Raw genomic sequence first — 20,376 nt, 5'->3', positions numbered from 1 at the left:
GTACTATCATAAAAAAAAAAGATAAATGTACGTAACGTATATGATCACCATATTACGATGCATGAACTAATTAAGGCTTTTAATTTATTATTTTAAAAATATATAAAAATATATAGGATGATAGTAGTGATTTATATAAAGAAGGCCGGCCGGGCGGCCGGCAGCTTTCATGCATGGCTACAATCTTTTATCGTAAGCTAGCCCAAAGGAAAATTCCGCGCCTCTGTAACTGTAACGGTAAAAATGATGAATATTTATACTTGCTAAAACATTAATCCATGTGAATAAATAAACTTTCATCATAATAATATTTCTTTTTCCAGTTTGCTTATAAATTTTATATGCGTTTATGATTTGATCTTAGTTTTCCATAATATATACTACCTCCCTTTTAAAATAGATATAAATTTTTATATACAATTTACATTAAATAATTTATATTTATTTTGAGACGGAGGAAGTATATATATATAATATACCTTACTCTTTCACAAAAAAGATTTAGATCTAATTTTTGATAAAAATAAATTTTATAAGTCTTATTTTTCGGGTAATGCTATGCCCACTACATAAATTATTGAATCCACTAAAAACAAGCTTCTGCGACGGGATTTCTCGTCAATGAACATTTTTATTGACGGAAAATCCCTCGCAGAAACTTGTTTTTAGTGGATTGAACAATTTTTGTAGTGAGAATAACAATCGTATATTTTTCGCAAAACATATATTTTTATGCTTTAAAGAATATGCAATTTATATATATATATATATATATTTCATATATGTCGATTGATATAGCATGAAACTATCAATCGGTCCGGAATGATTAAATAAAGCCCAAATGCTCGGAACTAGTAGAAATCCAAGGTCCATACACTGATACACCCTTGTGTGCAAGGTGTCCGAATTCAAGCCGATCGGAACGCTACTATCGTTACTCCCCCGATCATACCCTCATCAATACTTGTAACGTCTATATCCAGCCCTATAAATAGTAGATGGCATGTACGTAGAAAAGGACACTCTGAAATCTACAACTTAATTACAACTCTACACACACTTGGTATAGTCAAGAGCATAATGTAATCATCAAATCATCTCGTAATTCATATTCTTATTATGCATATGTCATTGTAATTAATATACAAAGAGTACTTCAAATGTTACTTCTAAATAGGAAAAAAAAAGAGTACTTCAAATGTTGCAACAATCTAAAAGTAAGAAACGGGCAGATGGTACATCAAATTATTGAATCATGCAGTATTAATTATTGTACGTAGAAGCTGGTTGATTTATACTATATATATATATACTAGGATTTGACTTCATATGATTAATTTTTTTTTATTTAAGATGGCCAAAACCGAATTGTATTAAATAGCGTCCAAAAAAATTTGAGAAGCTACACAAATAACTAAAAATGAAGCATTCCAGAGACAGCCATTCTAGGAACTGAAACTAAAAGGACTTCATATGATTAATTAAAATTAGATCACCTGATGACAAGGTTTATTAAATTCTATTGGCAGGCTCATTAATACATTAGTTGAGCTATTCTTTGTTCAATTAATGCATAAAAGATTTTACCCCATTCCTGTTTTTTTCTTTGAGCCGGTTCAATTGCGATAGACCGGGAATAACACCAATTCGAATCATCATATAAAATCAATTACTCCCTCAATCCCATATTGTTTTTATTTCACCTATAGCAGAATTTTCATCTTAAAGAACCGGTGAGAGACCGGTTTAAATTCTGAACCGATTTCCATACGAAATAGACGTTGAAGGGATGGGGGGCAGTAAAGTAAATACTCGACAGAAAGAGATAAAAAAAAAAGGTCAAACTTTAGTGGGGTCACATTAAAGCAGCAGCAAGTCAAAAGCAAATGTATTGTTATCGGCATTATTACGTTACGTGTTACGACTTTTTGGAACCATTTTTTTTTAATTAACGGCTCTATCTATAAATCCCAAGTCCCAAAAAAAGTCTTGAAATGGTCCCTCTTTTTTATGGATTTTATACGTGAGTCCCTGAAAAATTACAAAAGCGCAATTGAATCCTTTAAAGTAATACCATCTAACATGCAGGTCCAGACCAATAACAAGCGAAATTTAATTTGAGGATCACACATGAATAACTTTAATTATTCCTACAACGTTTGGATTTCACCATAAAATAATTTGACTTTTTTGACAAGACATTGAAAAATTGGAGACATAATAAATAACATAAAGTGAAGCTTAATACTTAAGACACAGGTATAGATTTCTTCAGACAAATGTAGAAAGTAGGAGATGTTGGAGCGTGGTCTTCAATCACTCCTCCAATCACTTTCTGTTGAAGAAGAAAGAGACATGCCTGTAATTTGTGTATAAAATGGTAAGAGTCTTTTGAAGATTTAGCAAAATGGTCCTTTCATTTTATAAATAATACAAATAAGACAAAAAAAGTTACATCTTTTTTGCTGGAAGTAGTAAAGCACAAGTCTTTGATTGGAAAAAAAATGGAGAATATCAAGAGTAAAGGTCATTGGTTGTAGGACCCACCACCTTCAAATCCTGTGACTTGGAAGCCATTTTCGTTTCATTTCTTCTACTCTAGCCATTTTCGTTTCGTTTAATTACTGATTTGCTTCTCTCTCTATCTTTAATTTATCTCTCTAAAAGGTTTTTTTTTTTAATTAATAAAAAATGGTAGCTTTGTATTGTTATGGATGGCTTTAGTGCGTGAGCAAAAACCAAAGTCTTCTCTTTCACACAGACCTTTCAATCTCCAAGCCATGGGCGAAGAATCTTGGCTTTGACAGCACCATTAAAAGTCCAACAAGGTCTGTTCTTTTGTTTGTCTTCTTTTTTTAATTAAGCTCTATTTTTTTTAATATGCTCATCAATTTATCTTTATCACTTGAGCTATTTATTTATTTATATGTTTCTTTCTTTATCTGGGTTGTGTTTTTTTCATTCATATAAATTTCAGACATCAGTTGAATGATCTGATCTTCTCTGTCTTGAAAAAAAAATAAAAAGGAGGACTTTAGAAAAAGATAAATATCTGGAAAAGAATCATTTTGGATTCTGAGTTTGGGGAAAGATTATAACTTGACCATGTCGGTGTATCTATCTGCTTAAATTCCTATTGAAGAAATCATATTTTGAAGTCAATATGCTCTGCTTTTTGTTTAGGTTGAAGAAATCATTTGTTTGGTTTGTGGGAAATTTAGGGTTTTGGCGTTTGTAATGGAGGAGGTTGAAGAAGCTAACAAAGCAGCTATAGAGAGCTGCCATAGAGTTTTAGGTCTTATATCACATCCCGCACAAGATCAGACACAGTTTATGAACTTAAAGTCTGAAACTGGAGAAGCTGTTTTCAGGTTCAAGAGAGTTGTTTGTCTCCTTAATACTACTTTAGGTCACGCCCGAGTCCGAACACTCAAGAAATTGCCTCCTCATTTACCCCAAAGTCTCCTTCTAGATAGTCCTAACCCTTTTAACAACAAGCCAAACCTTCCTTCCAACAATACACAGTTTCTGAAGTCAAGTTTTCATGAAAACCAAGCTCAATTGGGTTCATTTGCAAAAAGTTCGCTTAGTTTGGGAATCCCGTCTTTGGAAAGAAGCTTGGATGTGAAAAATCCTCTGCAACAACAAACACCATCGAACCCTTATCTAATCCTTCATCAGCAACAGCAAATGAAGCAGCAAGCGGAAATGATGTCTAGGAAGCGCGATGATAATAATTATAATAACAGCATTAACATGAATTTTCATAGCTCAAGCTGCACGCCTGCAGTTTCATCCAATACTAGGTCTTTCGTATCTTCGTTAAGCGTTGATGGTAGTGTGGCTACCTTGGATGGAAGCTCCTTCCATTTGATCGGTGCACCTCGATCGTCGGATCAGAGTTCACAACAGCATAAGAGGAAGTGCTCTGCTAGGGGAGTAGATGGGAGTGTGAGATGTGGAAGTAGTTCTAGATGCCATTGCTCAAAGAAGAGGTGGAATCTCTAACTACTTTAATTATTTTTTTACTTGAGTGAAGCAGTTTAATTTTTATTGAAGTATTAGCTTGCTCAAATGGTTTTGTTTTATTTTGGCAGAAAGCATAGGGTGAAGAGAACAATAAAGGTTCCTGCTGTAAGCAACAAACTTGCTGATATTCCTCCTGATGATTATTCATGGAGGAAGTATGGCCAGAAGCCAATCAAGGGCTCTCCACATCCTAGGTATTGTATTTCTCAGTTTTCTCTTTGGCATTGGTGTATGCTTCTGCTAGTTTTGCCTATGAAAACGTGATCATACAATCACATTTTAGCAAAGACCGTGGTGTCCGAGAATTTGAATTCCGTATATGTTCAATCTTATCCTTGTCTAGGAAGATCTTACACTCCCAAATATTCGTTGTTATTTGCTTCTAAGTATGTTGGTGGAGACGGCTTTACCAGAATTGTTTGTAAACTTATTGTATAACAGGGGATATTACAAGTGTAGTAGCATTAGAGGTTGTCCAGCAAGGAAACACGTGGAGAGATGCTTGGAAGACCCTTCCATGCTTATCGTTACTTATGAAGGCGAGCATAACCACCCCAAAATTCAGACACAGGCTGCAACCACATAGAATGGCTTTTTCCTTCAGTTCATATGGTTCAATTCATGCAGGGATACGATTTACTTGCGGATGCAGAGAATAGGTTGGCTTTGCTTTGTTTTTCACAAGTTGTAATATCATGTAGAGTTGGTTTGGTTGGAAATCAACAGATCTTCGCATGGCAATCAATGGCTGTTACAGATTTATGCTTTGCTACCATTTTCAGACCATCTCTCGAACTCTCCATCGAGTTTTATTTTTGTAAATAGATGCTCGCTCGCATTTAAGATTAGAAATTACTAGGACGTGTTCGTTTGGTGTTTGAAGCATGCTCCAAGCAGTATCAAAAAGTGTGTTTTTGCCACATTTTGAGGAAAATGGAGCATACTCGTAACATCAAACGAGCACAGGTTGGGATCTGAGAAGCATCGGACGAAATCCATGATAATTAATACCAACTCGTAATAAGCTCTTTGTTTGTTTTCCAACAGCCAAAAATAATTTAAGCAAAAGAGTAGAATTGTATCCATAACTAGAGCAAGATGGACAAATTTCACAGTGGCATTTTTCTTTCTTACCAAACTCGTCCGTCCTTTATTGGCGGCTATATGATTTCGGGGAGGTCCTATTCGTGGACTATCTTTCCCAACTTGAAAGGCTGGCACTGCCATAGCTATGACATTAACCTTCACCTACCCATTAAAACTAGGGATAATTACATTTTAGCTCCCTACACTTTTTACCAACTGGCTCCCAGAACTACACTTTCGACCATCTTGGATCCTTAAAACTTTGGTTCCGTCTCTCGTCTGGGTCCCTTCCGTCAAACAGCCCTTAATAATGCTGACTTGTTACTTAACAAGATGTTAAGTATCCATGTAGACTTATACGGCTAATCATCACACGACACGTGGCCATTTGAATTTTTGGGACAGGAGCATTTAACTTTTGTTCTTCATTGCAATCAATAGTCGGTTCAGTAAAATATTTGAGAACAGAGAAGTTATCAAGATTCAAGAATAACAAGCTCATCATGATACAATTTTCAGTAACGTATCAAATTTTCTCATCGAGCCATGCTTCGTCCACATAAAACGGGGATTTGTTTGTAAATAATGAAGACTTTCAGGAAGTTTTGGGAAAGAAAACATTAGACAGGGAATAAAGTGAAAAATCTTACAAAAGCTGATGGAAGTGCGCAGGCCTGGAATGATCTGATAGTAATACATTTGGGCTTAGCCCAACATAACTAACGAGCCCATTATGTGGAGAGAGTTATTTTACATCAGACTATTGCGGACGTCAGTCAGGAAACGATGTTTGGATGACGGACGTCAACATACGTATATTGGAACAACGAACGTTAGGATGTTTGGATGACATACGTCAACGTTCGCATGTTGGAATGACGGACATGATGTTGAAATGCAGGACGTGATGTTAAAATGTAAGAAGCGACGTAGATTAGCCGATCGCTGTTATCATTTACTACCTCCGTCTCAAGAGACATGATGTTTTGATTATTGATTTCGAATTAGGGTTCTTAAATAATGATTTTGGAATTGATTATTTGCGGTTTTAAATCACAATTAGAGCTCCTGAATAGCAGTATGGCTAGATATCACGAAGACCCGTATATGTTTATTACTGAAATCGTCGAAGAGGACGTTGTAATCGAGCAAGCAATTCGGGCAGACCCGTATACAAGTTAACCGGGTCGAATTTTGGAGAAAACGAAAAGTCCAAGAAGGAGAGTGTCTAGACCGACATTATGGTCCCTAAGAATTACACTTCGTCCAATTAGACCCTTCTAGGGCTTTTGTCCCCAAATTCTGCAACAATCCCACAATGTAAAATAAATTAATGTTCGTACCAAAATGTTAACGGTGAAGTGAAGTCTAAGTATCATCTCTGTTCTAGGGTGAAGTTTCTTTAGCTTGACAATAAAAGAAATTGGGCTCTGTCGTTTTGAACATTTGTTAATTGAAATTAAGTCGATTCTTATTCGCTAGCAGTAATTTACACGATTCTTGATTGTATCCATATCCACTAATTAGTCAACGGTTTAGCAACTTTTTTTTTTTTTTTTTTTCTGAAGTTAGGTTTAGCAAACATTTATATGGCCTTTGGCTTAATTGACTATTTTATAATTCGAATACGATTTACCCCTGAATTCCCAATGTTCATTCATAGGAATCAAATCTTAATTTTTTGAATGAAAAAAAATGTTCAACCATTAGATCACGATCTTAGTTGGGCTTTGACTACTCTTGAGTATATATGCAATCGTAATGATACAAAAAATTGATTAGTTGATGGCAAATAAGATACGGAGGCGGTCTCCTCTCCTCTCCTATACACTGTATAGAGTATTCAAATAGCTATGACGTCTCCAGGGGCGATTCTTTTTACTCGACTCTATATATACATAATACATCATATAAATGCCAATTAACCTAAGACTATAAAACTTGGCTTACACTAATGAAAGTGAATGTGTAAAATTGCTCTCGATTGATCCCAGCCAGAACTATACTTACTTTTGCATCCAACCACGAATCCACGATCAATCATCAAGGAGCTCGGTGGTTGAACTTTCAGAGACATTACACCATCTGATTTATCAAGATTAACATTACTTGAAGATTCTTCGCCAATGTAGGAGGCAGAAGAAAGCCTTAATCAAAGGAATAAATGGAGGTGCTAATTACTATATCAGAATTTCCATGAAATATTATAAAAAGTTTATTCAATCTTGATTTATGAAGTGTTTCGTCTGGTGTTCGGAAAAGAGAGAAAATGAACACAATATTGTTTACATATTGCTAAATTGATATGTTAGCATTTCATTTTCACCTACAAGCCACATGGTTCCATAATATCCTTCCAAACCATTTGTGATGTGACAGTTTACTGTTAATTTCTTCAGAATTGCTTGCTGTGAATGAAGCTGTAAATTTATCCCATCTCGTACATATATGTATGTTGAAAAGACGAAGTTCACCGTTTCGTTTTCTCAGCTTCAGCTTGAAAGCAATTCTAGCTCGATCAATCAGAAGAAGCCTTTTTCACTGGTGCGATATATAATGAATGCAACATATATATATCACACTATGTTGGGAAATGCCAATATATAGCTTTGCGGTGGCAAATATAATTGAACAAATCTGAAATTAAAAAGAGAAAGTCAATTTTTATGTTTGCAAAGTCTCTTAATGTTCATCCTATACAAATGATGATGTGCAGAAAAGTTAATTGGACTTTATTCATTGAGGAGAGGTTCGAGTCTTAATTACCACACAGCTAACTATTAGTAAATACTATGCCTATAGTACAAGGAATGGATGGATAAGTTTTCAAATTATGCATTGACGATTCAACAAACATATGTGAAGATTGGATGATATATAGTTCGTGGTCTAGCAAGCTATAGAACACGCACTTACAGCGTACCTAGGTAAAAATCGACTTATATTTTAGGACAGAGGTAATATAAAATCAAGAAAACGCTACTATTTGCGATCGATCCCAAGCGAAATCAACTTGACTAATGGTTTATTATAATTTGGAGAATGATTTAGGAGACATTAACTCCTAAATGAGCTAGATAATGTGGAGAGTGCACTAATTTTTTCAGTAACGTCACCTAGAGAGAGCAAGTTACCCAAAGAAGTTCACAAGGATGTAAAAACGATAACTTTACCATTGGTGAATTTTAACTAATGAGTTTTGAATCCAGTAGGTAAATTCTAGTTGATATATTGATTAAGGAGATTAATTCACGGATGATTGGATTAAAGATGATGTAAAGAGTGCACCGATTTCTTCAATAGCATCAGATTAGCACAAGTTGCTCAGTATCAATGGGAAAAATAATGGTTTGATCATTTACACTATGGTTTGAATTCATTCACAATATGTTTTTCATTAACAAGATTAATTATTTGAATTAAGAACGCAAGAAAAGGGAATCGTTATGTTTTGAGTTAGGCAATTTTTTTTGAGAATGTGATACTTGTTGTCATCTATGTGGAAGAACATGATAGGTGCTAATAGAACATGTTCAACTTGACTAGCATTCAATCCAATAGTTTCCTATCCAAATATTAATGGAATTTCATAATTCTTGAATCAGTAGCTTCCTTTGTTTCTCTACTACCAAATGCAAAAATTAAATCTTGAATTGGGTTTTGGGATTTTTCTAAATTGCTAAAAAACTACTATAACATCATGTTTAACCCTGATTTTGACCTTTGTGCATTCAAATCTGAATTTCTCAACAATGGAGTAACATATTTAGACGTTTAGATATTCAATGGAAAGCTCACGAAATTATCTAACGATATAAAAAAACCTCATTAAAAATCATTAATCGTAGGTTAAGTTATGCTTAGATCAATCAAGGCTAGAAGCACACTTAAACCAAACAAAACAAACCTATCATCCCAAAAACTCTCACATCCACACCTCCCTTTACCTTCAATCCTGAACCGTAGATAAGGTTAAAATCTAACGGCTCAGATTTGAACTTTAAAAATTATGCGATCCTTGTTCCTTACTCTCAACCAATCACGTTTCAGCAAGATAGTATCATCTCCCACACTTGACTATTTAACTCATTTTCATTTTGGTTCCTTGATTCACATCAATCAACAAACAAAGCAACATCAAATTTTGTGCACAAAATTCCCCTAGAATTTCCAATGGCTGACGTCGCCGATGTTCCAACCGTCACCGCTGATCCGGTCGTCGAACCGGCTGCCGATTCGCCCGTCGTTGAGAAACCCGCTGGAAAAGGCAGGAAGAGGAAGGCAACAGCTGCTGTGCCCAAGCCGAAGAAAGCTAAGGCAGCGGCTGCTCCAGCTCCGGCGAAGAAGTCGAGGACTCCTTCCTCTCATCCTCCTTATGAAGAGGTAATATTAATTATTAGCATAGTAATTTGTTTTATTTAATTCTTTGCTTGTTAATGGAATGGATTTGGATCTGATACGATCTCGTTTTTGTGGTTTTGACAGATGATTAAGGACGCCATTGTTACGTTGAAAGAGAGGACTGGTTCGAGCCAGTATGCTATCACTAGATTCATCGAAGAGAAGCAGAAATCACTTCCGCCAAACTTTAAGAAGCTTTTGCTCTTTCATTTGAAGAAGCTTGTTTCCGCCGATAAGATAGTTAAGGTCAAAGGATCATTCAAATTGCCTTCCGCCAGGTCATCCGCCGCCGTTGCTAAGCCGGCCTCAAAGCCGGCAGCTAAGACCAAGCCTAAAGCCGCCGCCACCGCCGCAGCTCCAGCTGCTAAGACCAAGTCAAAAGCCAAGTCAACCACCAAGGCGGCTAAAACTGTCTCTAAATCTCCCGTTAAGGCGAAGGCTGCTCCGAAGCCTAAAGTCGCTGCGGCTAAATCTAAAACCGCCGTGAAATCTAAGGTCGCCGTTGCCTCCGGCGAAGACCAAGACGGCGGCTGCAGCCAAGCCAAAAGCTACTCCGACCAAGACTAAGGCTGCAGCACCGAGGCCGAAGCCAAAGGAGAGACCAGCTAAGGCGGCGAGGACATCGTCCAGGACTTCTCCAGGGAAGAAGGCTCCGGCGGCGGCCAAGCCAGCTCCGAAGAAGGCCGCAGCAGCTAAGAAGGCACCGGCAAAGACCGTTAAGCCTAAAACCGTTAAATCTCCGGCTAAGAGGGCAACTACAAGGAGAGGAAGAAGTGAAGAGAGGAATTTTCTGGTAGTTAATTGTGTAGGGGTAGTGTTGTAAATTCGGTGGTTTGCCCATGTGGAATTTAAGTTTTCCTTTTTAATTTTTTTTTTTTAAATATTTTACTCTACTTTTATTAGGTGTAACTCACTCTTTCAGCTCAGTTTAATGGAAAATTATGAAATGCGTTTAGAGATAATTATTATTGCAAATTTAATTTATCTATTCTTCAATTGAGATCATAATTCATAAATGCCCTGAAAAAAAATAAAGGCGATCATAAATGATCATAATTCGTAAGTGCGTCAATTTGGGATTTAAGGTTCACATGATTAGATATAAGTTGAGCTGAGCCCCTAAAAAAATGTCAAGTTATGCTTGGCATCCTCAAAGGTATATTCGGTTACTTAGCCCCTTATGTTTACACTTTGTTACATTTTGGTCCTTGAATCAAGTTTCCGTGAATTATGATGATGTTTCCGTTAATTTCATCATCGTCTTCATCCAGTTCAACATTTCCTGTCCAAAAAGCAAAGAGATCAAACGGCCAACTCAAATTTTCCGTTAACTTTTTTTTGTTTGGATCGGAAGAGACCGAGTAGAGTGTAAGAGAAAGAGTGGGTCCTCGTAAACATGTATTCTAGTTGGCATGACACGACGTCTCCTTCTAACGGTGCTTAAGGAATAAAATCATTTAACGGAATGTGTATACATAAGGAAATAAGTATCCAAAAATATAGATGAGGGACAACTGAGTCGAATTTAGTAAACATGAGGGACGAATTGATGGGTTTGGGCCAATCAATCATAATGGCAATCTTGCAAGAAGCACCAAAGCATGCTTGTAGGATTTGAATGTAGGACGACAGGTTTTGGTATACTACAAGTTGCTCTGTCTTTTCACTTGTTTGAAGTTCTTTGTTTGAAAAAAGAATAGAAAGAGCTCAGATTTAATTAAAACCCTAAACTAAATTTCAATTTCAATAATAAAAAAGTAGCCATGATTCCTGTGTTTTGTAGCACATAAGTGCTGCTCCATGTTTCAGTACAATCTAAGATTAGATTATAGTATATGAATGAAGAAATTAACATGTCTTTTTGATACTTCTTGTGTTTTGTAGCACTATAAATATATATACTATTGTGTTATAGCTTTTAATCTTTCAACTTTCTGAATAGAATACTTCAACTCCTGTTGGATGTTTAACCTTGAAGGAGACATGACAATGTCTTTCCAAACAGAACCAGTCGTGCAAGCTGGATTTGGGCGCTTGTAAAGCTCGTAAATGGATTCTGCATCTTCATTAAGTCTTCCCACTGTCTTTAGGCAACCGAATTCATCTGGATCAACCAGGAAGATTCTTGTCTCTATCTTTCCATCCTATCAACTAATAATTCCAAACCAACCAAGAAATTAAGATCAAATTCATTGTGATCGTACTCCTTCAGTCGTCAAATAGATGACATCTATTCTAAAAAGCAAAAGTGTCATCTATTTGAGAGAGGGAGTATATGATCAACTTTTCAATCAATCTAAAAAGAAAAACGTCATCTATTTCACGACAGAGGTCGAATTTGTTAGTTATAGAAAAACCGAAAGCCTAATTACCTTAGGTGGGCCTTCCAATGCATTGGTAGCATATAGCCTGGCATTGTCAACAAGCTGACAGTATGTTAGAAATGCATCTGCAAATCTCTTGTGGGATTTCAGTTGTGACTTCACTCTTACTGCTCTTCTACACATTATAGCTCTCCTGCATTGCACAATCAATTATATCATTATATTTATCATCAGAATTACAAAAAACAATCTCTTTCTATCCAACTAAATGCATTTTTTCCCCTTTTTACACTATACCTTATGCCTCTAATGACAGCTAAATAAGCATCACAAACTACTCCAACCAATTCTATACGGTATGGTTTTCTCTTCTTCCCTCCTTCCTGTAACTGTTGTTCTTCTTCCTCGATTCTTTCCCAATAGTCTTCTGTTACTTTTCCATCTCCATGAACCTTGTAACCGACTCCCATCCGGTAACGGCGTCTGTGAACATTTCTCGCCATTGTTATAGTTTGGATCACAAATGGAACCCAAGAGAGAGTTCCGTCCATGATAACATCTCGCCCTTCGTTAAGTGCCGTCACAAGGAGAGATGATGCTGCATCTGTAGATGATTGGTGAACCTGCTCTTCAAATAAATAGTAGAATATATTATATATAAGGAAAAAAGTAATTCATTTAAGTATATAATTTTCCATGTTCAGACCAGTTCAGCAGTTCGGATCATGTCAACATGGCCTTTGGAGCTAAGAGCTTTGTAGATAACATCCGACTCTTTGAAGGCGTCTGCCTCGATTATTACAGCATTTGCAGCCGCCCCTGCCCAAAATGGCCTGCCAAAACTCTTTATTAGTTTCTCCTAAACAAAAACTTAGTGTATTTCAAATTAGCTATATACTATTACCTCTGTCCCAGAATAGTTGTCGATTTTCGTATACAATAATTATGTAAAACTTAACAAGTATTTTACGATGCAGACAGTACTATAATAAGTAATTGTGCTTACTCTTTTAGGATATCTTTAAGAACAGTACTCTTTCCGGCTCCCATACCGCCACCCATGAGGAGGAGAACAGGGCTTCGGTCGCTGAGAGCCACCGGTGCCATCACCTCCGTGCATTGTGAGTCATCAGTTGATGCAATCCCCATTGCTTTCATTTCCTCCACCAGTGTTGTGAAAACTCTTGCCACCTTCAGATTTTTAGTCACTCTCTCAAATGTTTGCTCCCTATAATCAAATGATTATCTAAAATAAACAAAAGGCAATGAATCTATTTTCTGATAAGCATTGAAAATAAATAAATACATACCTCGTCGCTTGCATGACAATGTTTTTGAGCTTCTTTTTCGGTTCAGGATCAGAACTTACTATCTGAAATCGTATAGAAGACATAAAATTCAGTATTAATGTATATATGATTTCTTATATATACAACCTCCGACTCAATATAGTTTGTTAGGGAAATATCAGAAGTATCGAACACAATTAACAACCGGATATCTGTATACAATCTTAGAAGGCACGTGAACGCTTTCAGATTGAATCAATTCGGTGGTTCACCCCAAACTATTCAATCGGATACAATCCAAGATTCGAGAATTTTCTGTAGGTTTTTGTTTGAGAAGAACCAGAGAGATTTTTTTTTTTGATCAGGAAGCAAGGAAAACGTGATCACACCTTTTTTTTCTTTTTTTTCAGCCTATAACTGCCTTTTAGGCAATTAATTTTTTTCAGCTCGACCCCAGCCAGGGGCTCTGCCCCTTGGACCCTGCCAGGGGCTGCCGCCCCTTGGACCCTGCCAGGGGCTGCCGCCCCTTGGACCCCGCTCCCGGGGGCGCTGCCCCCGGACCCCCGTCCCTTAGGGGCTTCGCCTTTAAGATCATAATAAGACTTCATATAAGCGTGCACTCTTACATGATGTCTTATTATGATTAAACTGATCAACCAAGTTAATCCAATTACACTAAAATATCCAACATAGTTGTCAATTATGCAGGATCTTCTGACCTGACTAATCATGAGATCGGCATGGCTCCAATGGAAAGCAAAATAACTAAGAATGCATCTCTCAAACTCTTCTACAAGTTTGACGAAGAGCGAATCCGCATCAGGCTCAGCAGCGAAGAACGTATAAATGTCATCCTCAAAGCCATCATATTTCCTTATATATTCAGAAGCAAGCTTGCAGAGATGTGGACACTCTCTCTTATCCTTAAATCCCATTTGCCTAGCTGGTAAAACACATAAATAATGCATATATATGATCAAAGATACAAATAATTAAATTTCTAAGGCAAGATTGCAGAATTCTTATTATTGTGTATTATTACCAACATAATGGGAGAACCTTTCAAGCTTTTCGACACGACCGGCATGGCCATGTCCTGATCTGACTCTGAGATGAGGGATGATCTTCTGATCTCTTAGCTTTATTAGATGATAACGCATTGCCGCTGCTAGGATCAGATCAGGCCAATGGAAGATGCTACAAGGATCTGCAAAACGAAAATATCAATGAAGTGTTGTATGTAAATGTAAATTTGAGTATTATTTTGTTACCTTTCTGCATGTTTGAAAATTCCTGGGATCGGAATCGTCTTCTGGGTTTGATGATGATGATAGGATGAGAAGGAAAGTTTCCATTTTTATTGCATTTTTTTTGCTGTTAGTTGCATCTTTATTCCTTATATTGGTTATGAAGACATTCTTTGTAATTGACAAGTGGAAAGTTCTGTTTCTATGGATTTTGTATGTCAGATTCAATTCTGATTTTGACACATGTCATTTATCAAAAGCTAAACATATTTATCTATGATTATGATCTAAAAAACAATTTGGTATCCATTTAACTGAGAATTTTAACTATGGTTGTATTCTAGACTTGGCAATTATCTTGTCCACTCAATTGCTACTAGCTAGCTAGTCTAAATAAAGGTTAGGAGGGAATTCTGTAAACCATCTTTTAATTGAAAGTTTTATTCTGGTTGGGTGCCACAAAATACCATTGCAAAGTCTTCGTCTGAGTGCCACAAAATGTAGCTCGTGTTATATATATAACATTTCTTTTTCTAACCGGCATGGTATTATATACTACTATTTGTATATTTTCATTAGTATTTTCCTAGTATTTATGTAAGTGGTCAACAGATTAGAGTTCGAAATTGGCTCTCAGCTCATTCTTCTTTTCCCTAACCATATTGTTGCCGAATTCGCGCACCATGTGGCCGGCTACACGGAGACGTTTCTCTGACCCCAAGTTGACAGCACATATAATTTTCCAGAAATTTGGTATTCTAACTGTCAGAGAAGAGATTCTAACACAATCTTCCAATGTTTTGACGAACTCCGAGTCTGGTAAAGATGGGCTTAAGCATTTCGGTTTTCGGATAATACCCAAATGAGATATTACAGTCCACATATACTATCGATCGCAGTCTATGTGATGAACCCTTAACCCCAATTCAATTTATGAAATGTATGTATATTTTGTCGCAAGCAACGCTTGGGACCAAGTAGCTGGATTAAAAAAATGTGGGGGCGATTAAGACTCTAGAAGAAAACACTAGATTAAATTTTGCAACTTGGGGAATAAAAATTCAGTTGTTTTTTGTGTACACCGTTTTAAAAATTTGTCTTGCGGTGAGGGTGTTTGAATTAATTATTACTAAGTAGATCATGAATATTCATGATCATTACATTGTCAACTACTAATTTTTTAATAGAAGAGATCTAATGATCTATACTGTACTTTAAATATTAGGAGTATATTTTATATCTCAAAATAATGGATGCTCAATCTTTTTTCTAAGAAAATGAATAAATGACTTGCAAAACATTATTCACAAGGCAAGTTGAATCGGATCGTTTCTTCTTCTTCTTCAGATAAAGTTGTTTTCAATTGCTTGCGGTTGAAGTAAACAAGATGCAATTTAATTTAATTCACTAGGTTAGTTCTTTGGAATATCACAAAGCATTAGGAAATTGATGAGGGAGTAACTTATAAAAGTGAAATAAAATGCAAGATTTACCATATTATTATCACACCAACTTCTTTATAGATACATACTTGCACAGATTACAGTAACCGGCAAACCATGTTAAAATTTGGGCCTCGGCCCACTCTTTTCTCCGTCTCGACCCAAGGTTCTCTCCTTCCGCTCAGCCCAAAATTCAGCACAGCAGAGATGACTTGCAGCACAAGCAACTCAGCACAGCAACTCAACTTGCACAGCAGAAATGACTTGCAGCACAAGCAACAGTCTTCTTCTTCTTTCTTGGATTCCCTTTGCCATCACAATCCACCACAACCACTCCTAGTCATTCTAAGCATGGTATTACCATCCCTAGCATGGCTTTGATTGTAATCACATGGGAAGCATGATGGCAATGGATTTGATAGTTTGTACTAATTGTTTTTCATTAGAATAGAACTTGTAGTATAAATACAACAACAAAGCTTTGTAATTTCTTAGTTGAAAATCAATAACAAGCTAGTTTCTCTCAATCAATTGTGTGTTCCATATCCAAATTTCAACAAACCACCCCAATAATTAAAAAATTTCCTCAAACTTGAAGATAAAGATTCGACTTCTAAGGAGCGAACTTAGAAATTACAATAACTGAGAAGCGACAAGAAAGGGAGTTTGGAAACTTTTACAAGTTTGTAGGTAATTGACATTATATTAGATAAAAAAAAAAAAGTCATATAAGACTTGATCATATGTTCCTTTCTTGAATCCTCACTGGAAAACCACCTTTCATCTTCCCGGAAAGGAAACCGACAAACAACGGCTCCTCTTTTCCTTCTTTAAAAGCAGGCACCACCTTAAATCGTCGCACAACACCAGCCACCACCCTCTTCATCTGTAAAAAGGCCATTTCTTTTCCCAAACAAATCCTAGGCCCTGCCTGGAAAACCGGATATGAATAGGGATCTCTCGAAACGAAACTCCATTTCTTGTTTCCTTCTTCTTCTTCTTCAATTTTCTGCAACCACCTTTCTGGCTTGAACTCTGCCCAATCAGGACCCCAGATCCTCTCCAGCCTCCCCATCGTGAAAACGTGATAGACCACTCTTTGTCCTTTCTTCACAACTGTTCCGTCTGGCAAAACGTCGTCGTTTGGGCTTCTTTGATGTCTACCGGCACAGGCGGATAAAATCTCATGGTCTCACATAAGGCTGCGTGTGTATAAGCCATGTCCTTCACTTCCTCGTAAATCGGAGAATCAGATTTCTCGTTTATTTCCGTTAGGATTTGGTTTTCCGCGTCAGGGTAGCCGGAGAGTAGCCAGAAGAACCATGTTAAGGCTGCCGAGGTCGTATCCCGGCCGGCAATTATGAAACTGACGACTACATCTATGACATAGTCTTCGTCTGAGTGACCGGAAGCCAAGAATCTTGACAAAAGGTCGACGGATTCGAGTTCCGATTTGTCTCTCAGCTCGTTCTTCTTCTCCCTAACCATATTCCTGGCGAATTCGCGCACCAATTGTGCTGCTTCTCGCAATTGTCTCTCCGATCCCAAGTTGAAAGCACGTTTAATTTTCCAGATAAATGGGAAAAGTGTTCTAAACCTCATAGAAGATAATCTCACACAATCCTCAAACGCATTTCCGAACTCCGACTCCGGTAAAGACGGAGTCAGACATTTCGGATCATACCCAAATGAGATCCTACAGATATTATCGAACGCAAATCGTTGCAGGACATCTTGCAAATCGATCACTTTATTATTAATCGCAGCATCAACTAACATCGGGATCAATCTCTCATTCAGCTCAGTGTCCACCACCTGTTCGACGAATTTTCGCAGAGACTTGGTATTGAATTCGTGACTCGCAAGTTTTCTCTGGGACTTCCAAGTCTCGCCGTCGGCATTAAAGATTCCGTGTCCAAGGAAATCCTGGAGAGTTTGGCTAACATATTCGCCTTTCGGGTAGTTATCGAATCTTGTCCTGAGGATGTGTTGAACATTAACGGGGTTTGCCGTGATGATACTGGTGGTGCCATTGAGGAAACGGAGTTCGTAAGTCAACGAAGGTGTGTTTGGTAACCAGGAAGAGAACCAATGAACGGTTTTAGCTCTGTTTTTAAAGATGGCGAAACTATTACCAATAAGTGGGTAGTTTCTTGGAGGAACATTAATGGCGGGTTTTGATTTTTTTGAAGTTCTCGTAACGATGAAGATTGTAGAGAGAATTAAAATGGGAAGTGAAGTTAAGAATAGCTGGATCAACATGTTTTCGATTGCGTGCAATAAGATCAGAGATGTATACGCAAGGTATAAAACAACTTTCCAAGCTATTTTTTTTTTTTTTTAATATCAGAAGACAGAAGTAGTATTAAATAAATCTTTAAACTATAACGTGGTGTAGACAATGAAAAAAATAATTGCTGCAAATCGATTGCAGTATCTTTTGTGACACACACGAAGAATTAAAAGAATAAAAGTAAACTGCAAATCGTTGGTGGGCTAAAAAATACTTGGTGGTTAAACGTCATGCGTAGGAGATTCGATCTACGGTCTATACAAATAGAAAAAAAATGAATTAATTATATTAATAATGACTCATTTTAATGGATAGACATAATATGTGGTGATTACGGTGATGTAGACAGAAATAAAGAGGTCGAGTTCAGAAAACTCGATCTTCGTTCTTAATAGTTGATTAGTGGGTTAGTGGGTTATTAACAAAACGAAAAATAAAGTCGAGTTTTGAATACTCGAATTTCATCATTAAACCATCATTACCCTTGATTTCGTCATTTAATCAGATTAAATTCAAAGATCGAGTTTGCAAAATTTCGAATTTTGAAAACTCAAACTTCTTAATTATAATTAAGCAAGTTCGAATTTTCAGAACTCGATATCTATATTTATTGTCCAGCTTCCGTATTCAACCTACATGACTATAACGCACTAAAAAAAACTCTGTGGTCAGTGTTCAATCATACATGTAGATCCAATAATTAAGATAGTCGGAAAGATGTCGTCGCATCGCGAACTTAATTTGAAACTATTCAAGTCTGAAACTTTTAATCGCATTAAAATTACTAAGTCACGGCAACATAAGGCGCACACACATAAAATTCAAATACGAAACTCATTAATTAATAGTTGATATGTGTCTAAAATTTATCTAAGCATGGAGGGGGGGTAGTTTTGTCTTTTTTTATTCACACATTTTCTAGTAAGTTGACGAAAGTTTCATTTTGACTAATTAAATGATTCATGCATAGCTAATTGACTTCCTTTTGGATCGAATTGTTAAAGAAAAGCAGACTTTGGGCTCTGGCCGGATGTGCAACTGGTGGAGGTTCAAGTGTGTTTGGATAAGTCTTGAGAATTCAGTGGGTTTAGCCCACTTGGAAAATTGACTTTCTTTGGGCTAAGCCCAATTTCAATAGCTCCTATACTCTGGTCTCTACCCGAAATAGACATGTTCGAAGAACATACTCCTCCTGATCCAGAAATCTAGATGTTTGGTTTCAAGAAACTTGCTACGTGATGACATCAGCTATGTCGTCAGAGCATACATCTCACATTCGTGGGACATACTCTGGTTTCACATTATTGTAGACCCCAGTTTAACTCTAGATTTTTAAATAGGTATGGTAGCAGTAGGAAGGTGTTACGGCTCCATGACATGTCTAATTAATTAGATATTTTTTTTAAAAAAAAAAGTTTAAATTTCTCCAAATTAAACAAAATAACGTACATAATTTAAAAAGAAAATTATTTTAAAAATTATTTTTATTATATTTATTAATTGTATATGCTATTAAAAAACAAAACATAACTATTTTGAAATGAAATGGAAATTGTATTCGACTTTCGAAAAAAGGAAAATCTATCAATCCCACATCAGTAATGACGTAATCCCCTCAAAATGATTTACCGCCTCCAAATTCCAAAGTTACTGATCCACATTTACTCTCAAAAGGTTTTAACGGGATGTACATTGTCACTGTCACTGTACTTGACCTGTTAAGTTATTGCCTTCTAGAAACTCTTTTTTACTGTTAGATAGTGAGCCAGCTAACTCCAGAGTCCTTTAACTTTATGTATTCTTACACTTGGATCCTTATACTATTTTCACTATACCGTTTTTCTTAAATCTAACACTAATTATCTTCACACAGCAAAACCATAGTTTTCAATACTCTGACTCTATAATTATTTGCAAAAGTTTTGTTGCAAGTTTTTATTGCTTTTGTTGACATTAAATGTAAAAGTCGATCATTACACAAAAACATAATTACTTTTATATCCTTACAAGAAAGTCGTTTTTTTTTTTCGGTCCACAAAAAAAATATGAGTATACGCCTCTAAGTCTAACACTAGTAACGGCGGATACTTAGATTTTTTAAAAAAAATGGTAGCAAAATGCTCGCGTATTTTGAGCATCTGAAGGGTTCGTTAGGAGTGTTCTCCCAAAGATATTTGCAGTAATGACAGATACTTATTCTAAAAAAATAACAATGATGGATACCCACACACATGTCTCTATTTAATTTGCCATAATATATTTTGT

At 36.4% G+C, this 20,376-nt stretch overlaps 2 protein-coding genes and 2 pseudogenes across 2 annotated transcripts; 2 read left to right on the top strand and 2 right to left on the bottom strand.

Moving 5' to 3' along the window:
- The first annotated feature begins 3,237 nt into the window (after window positions 1–3,237).
- LOC139883098 (probable WRKY transcription factor 21) lies at window positions 3,238–4,615 on the top strand. Its single transcript, XM_071867322.1, has 3 exons — window positions 3,238–3,995; window positions 4,098–4,223; window positions 4,471–4,615. Exons 1-3 carry the CDS (start codon window positions 3,238–3,240, stop codon window positions 4,613–4,615), a joined length of 1,029 nt encoding a protein of 342 aa, XP_071723423.1.
- A 4,673-nt stretch (window positions 4,616–9,288) lies between these two features.
- On the top strand, window positions 9,289–10,425 carry LOC139883101 (histone H1.2-like). Its single transcript, XM_071867324.1, has 4 exons — window positions 9,289–9,498; window positions 9,601–9,999; window positions 10,034–10,309; window positions 10,420–10,425. The coding sequence occupies exons 1-4, from the start codon at window positions 9,289–9,291 to the stop codon at window positions 10,423–10,425; spliced, it is 891 nt and encodes a 296-aa protein (XP_071723425.1).
- Window positions 10,426–11,417: 992 nt separating this feature from the next.
- On the bottom strand, window positions 11,418–15,259 carry LOC139883100 (calmodulin calcium-dependent NAD kinase-like; annotated as a pseudogene).
- Window positions 15,260–16,557: 1,298 nt separating this feature from the next.
- Window positions 16,558–18,080, bottom strand: LOC139883099 (cytochrome P450 94A1-like; annotated as a pseudogene).
- Window positions 18,081–20,376: the final 2,296 nt, after the last annotated feature.

Source organism: Rutidosis leptorrhynchoides, unplaced genomic scaffold (genome assembly GCF_046630445.1).
Source record: "Rutidosis leptorrhynchoides isolate AG116_Rl617_1_P2 unplaced genomic scaffold, CSIRO_AGI_Rlap_v1 contig354, whole genome shotgun sequence".
Taxonomy (NCBI): domain Eukaryota; kingdom Viridiplantae; phylum Streptophyta; class Magnoliopsida; order Asterales; family Asteraceae; genus Rutidosis; species Rutidosis leptorrhynchoides.
The sequence above is the reverse complement of the archived record's forward strand: the minus strand, read 5'-3'. Positions and strand labels throughout refer to the sequence as shown.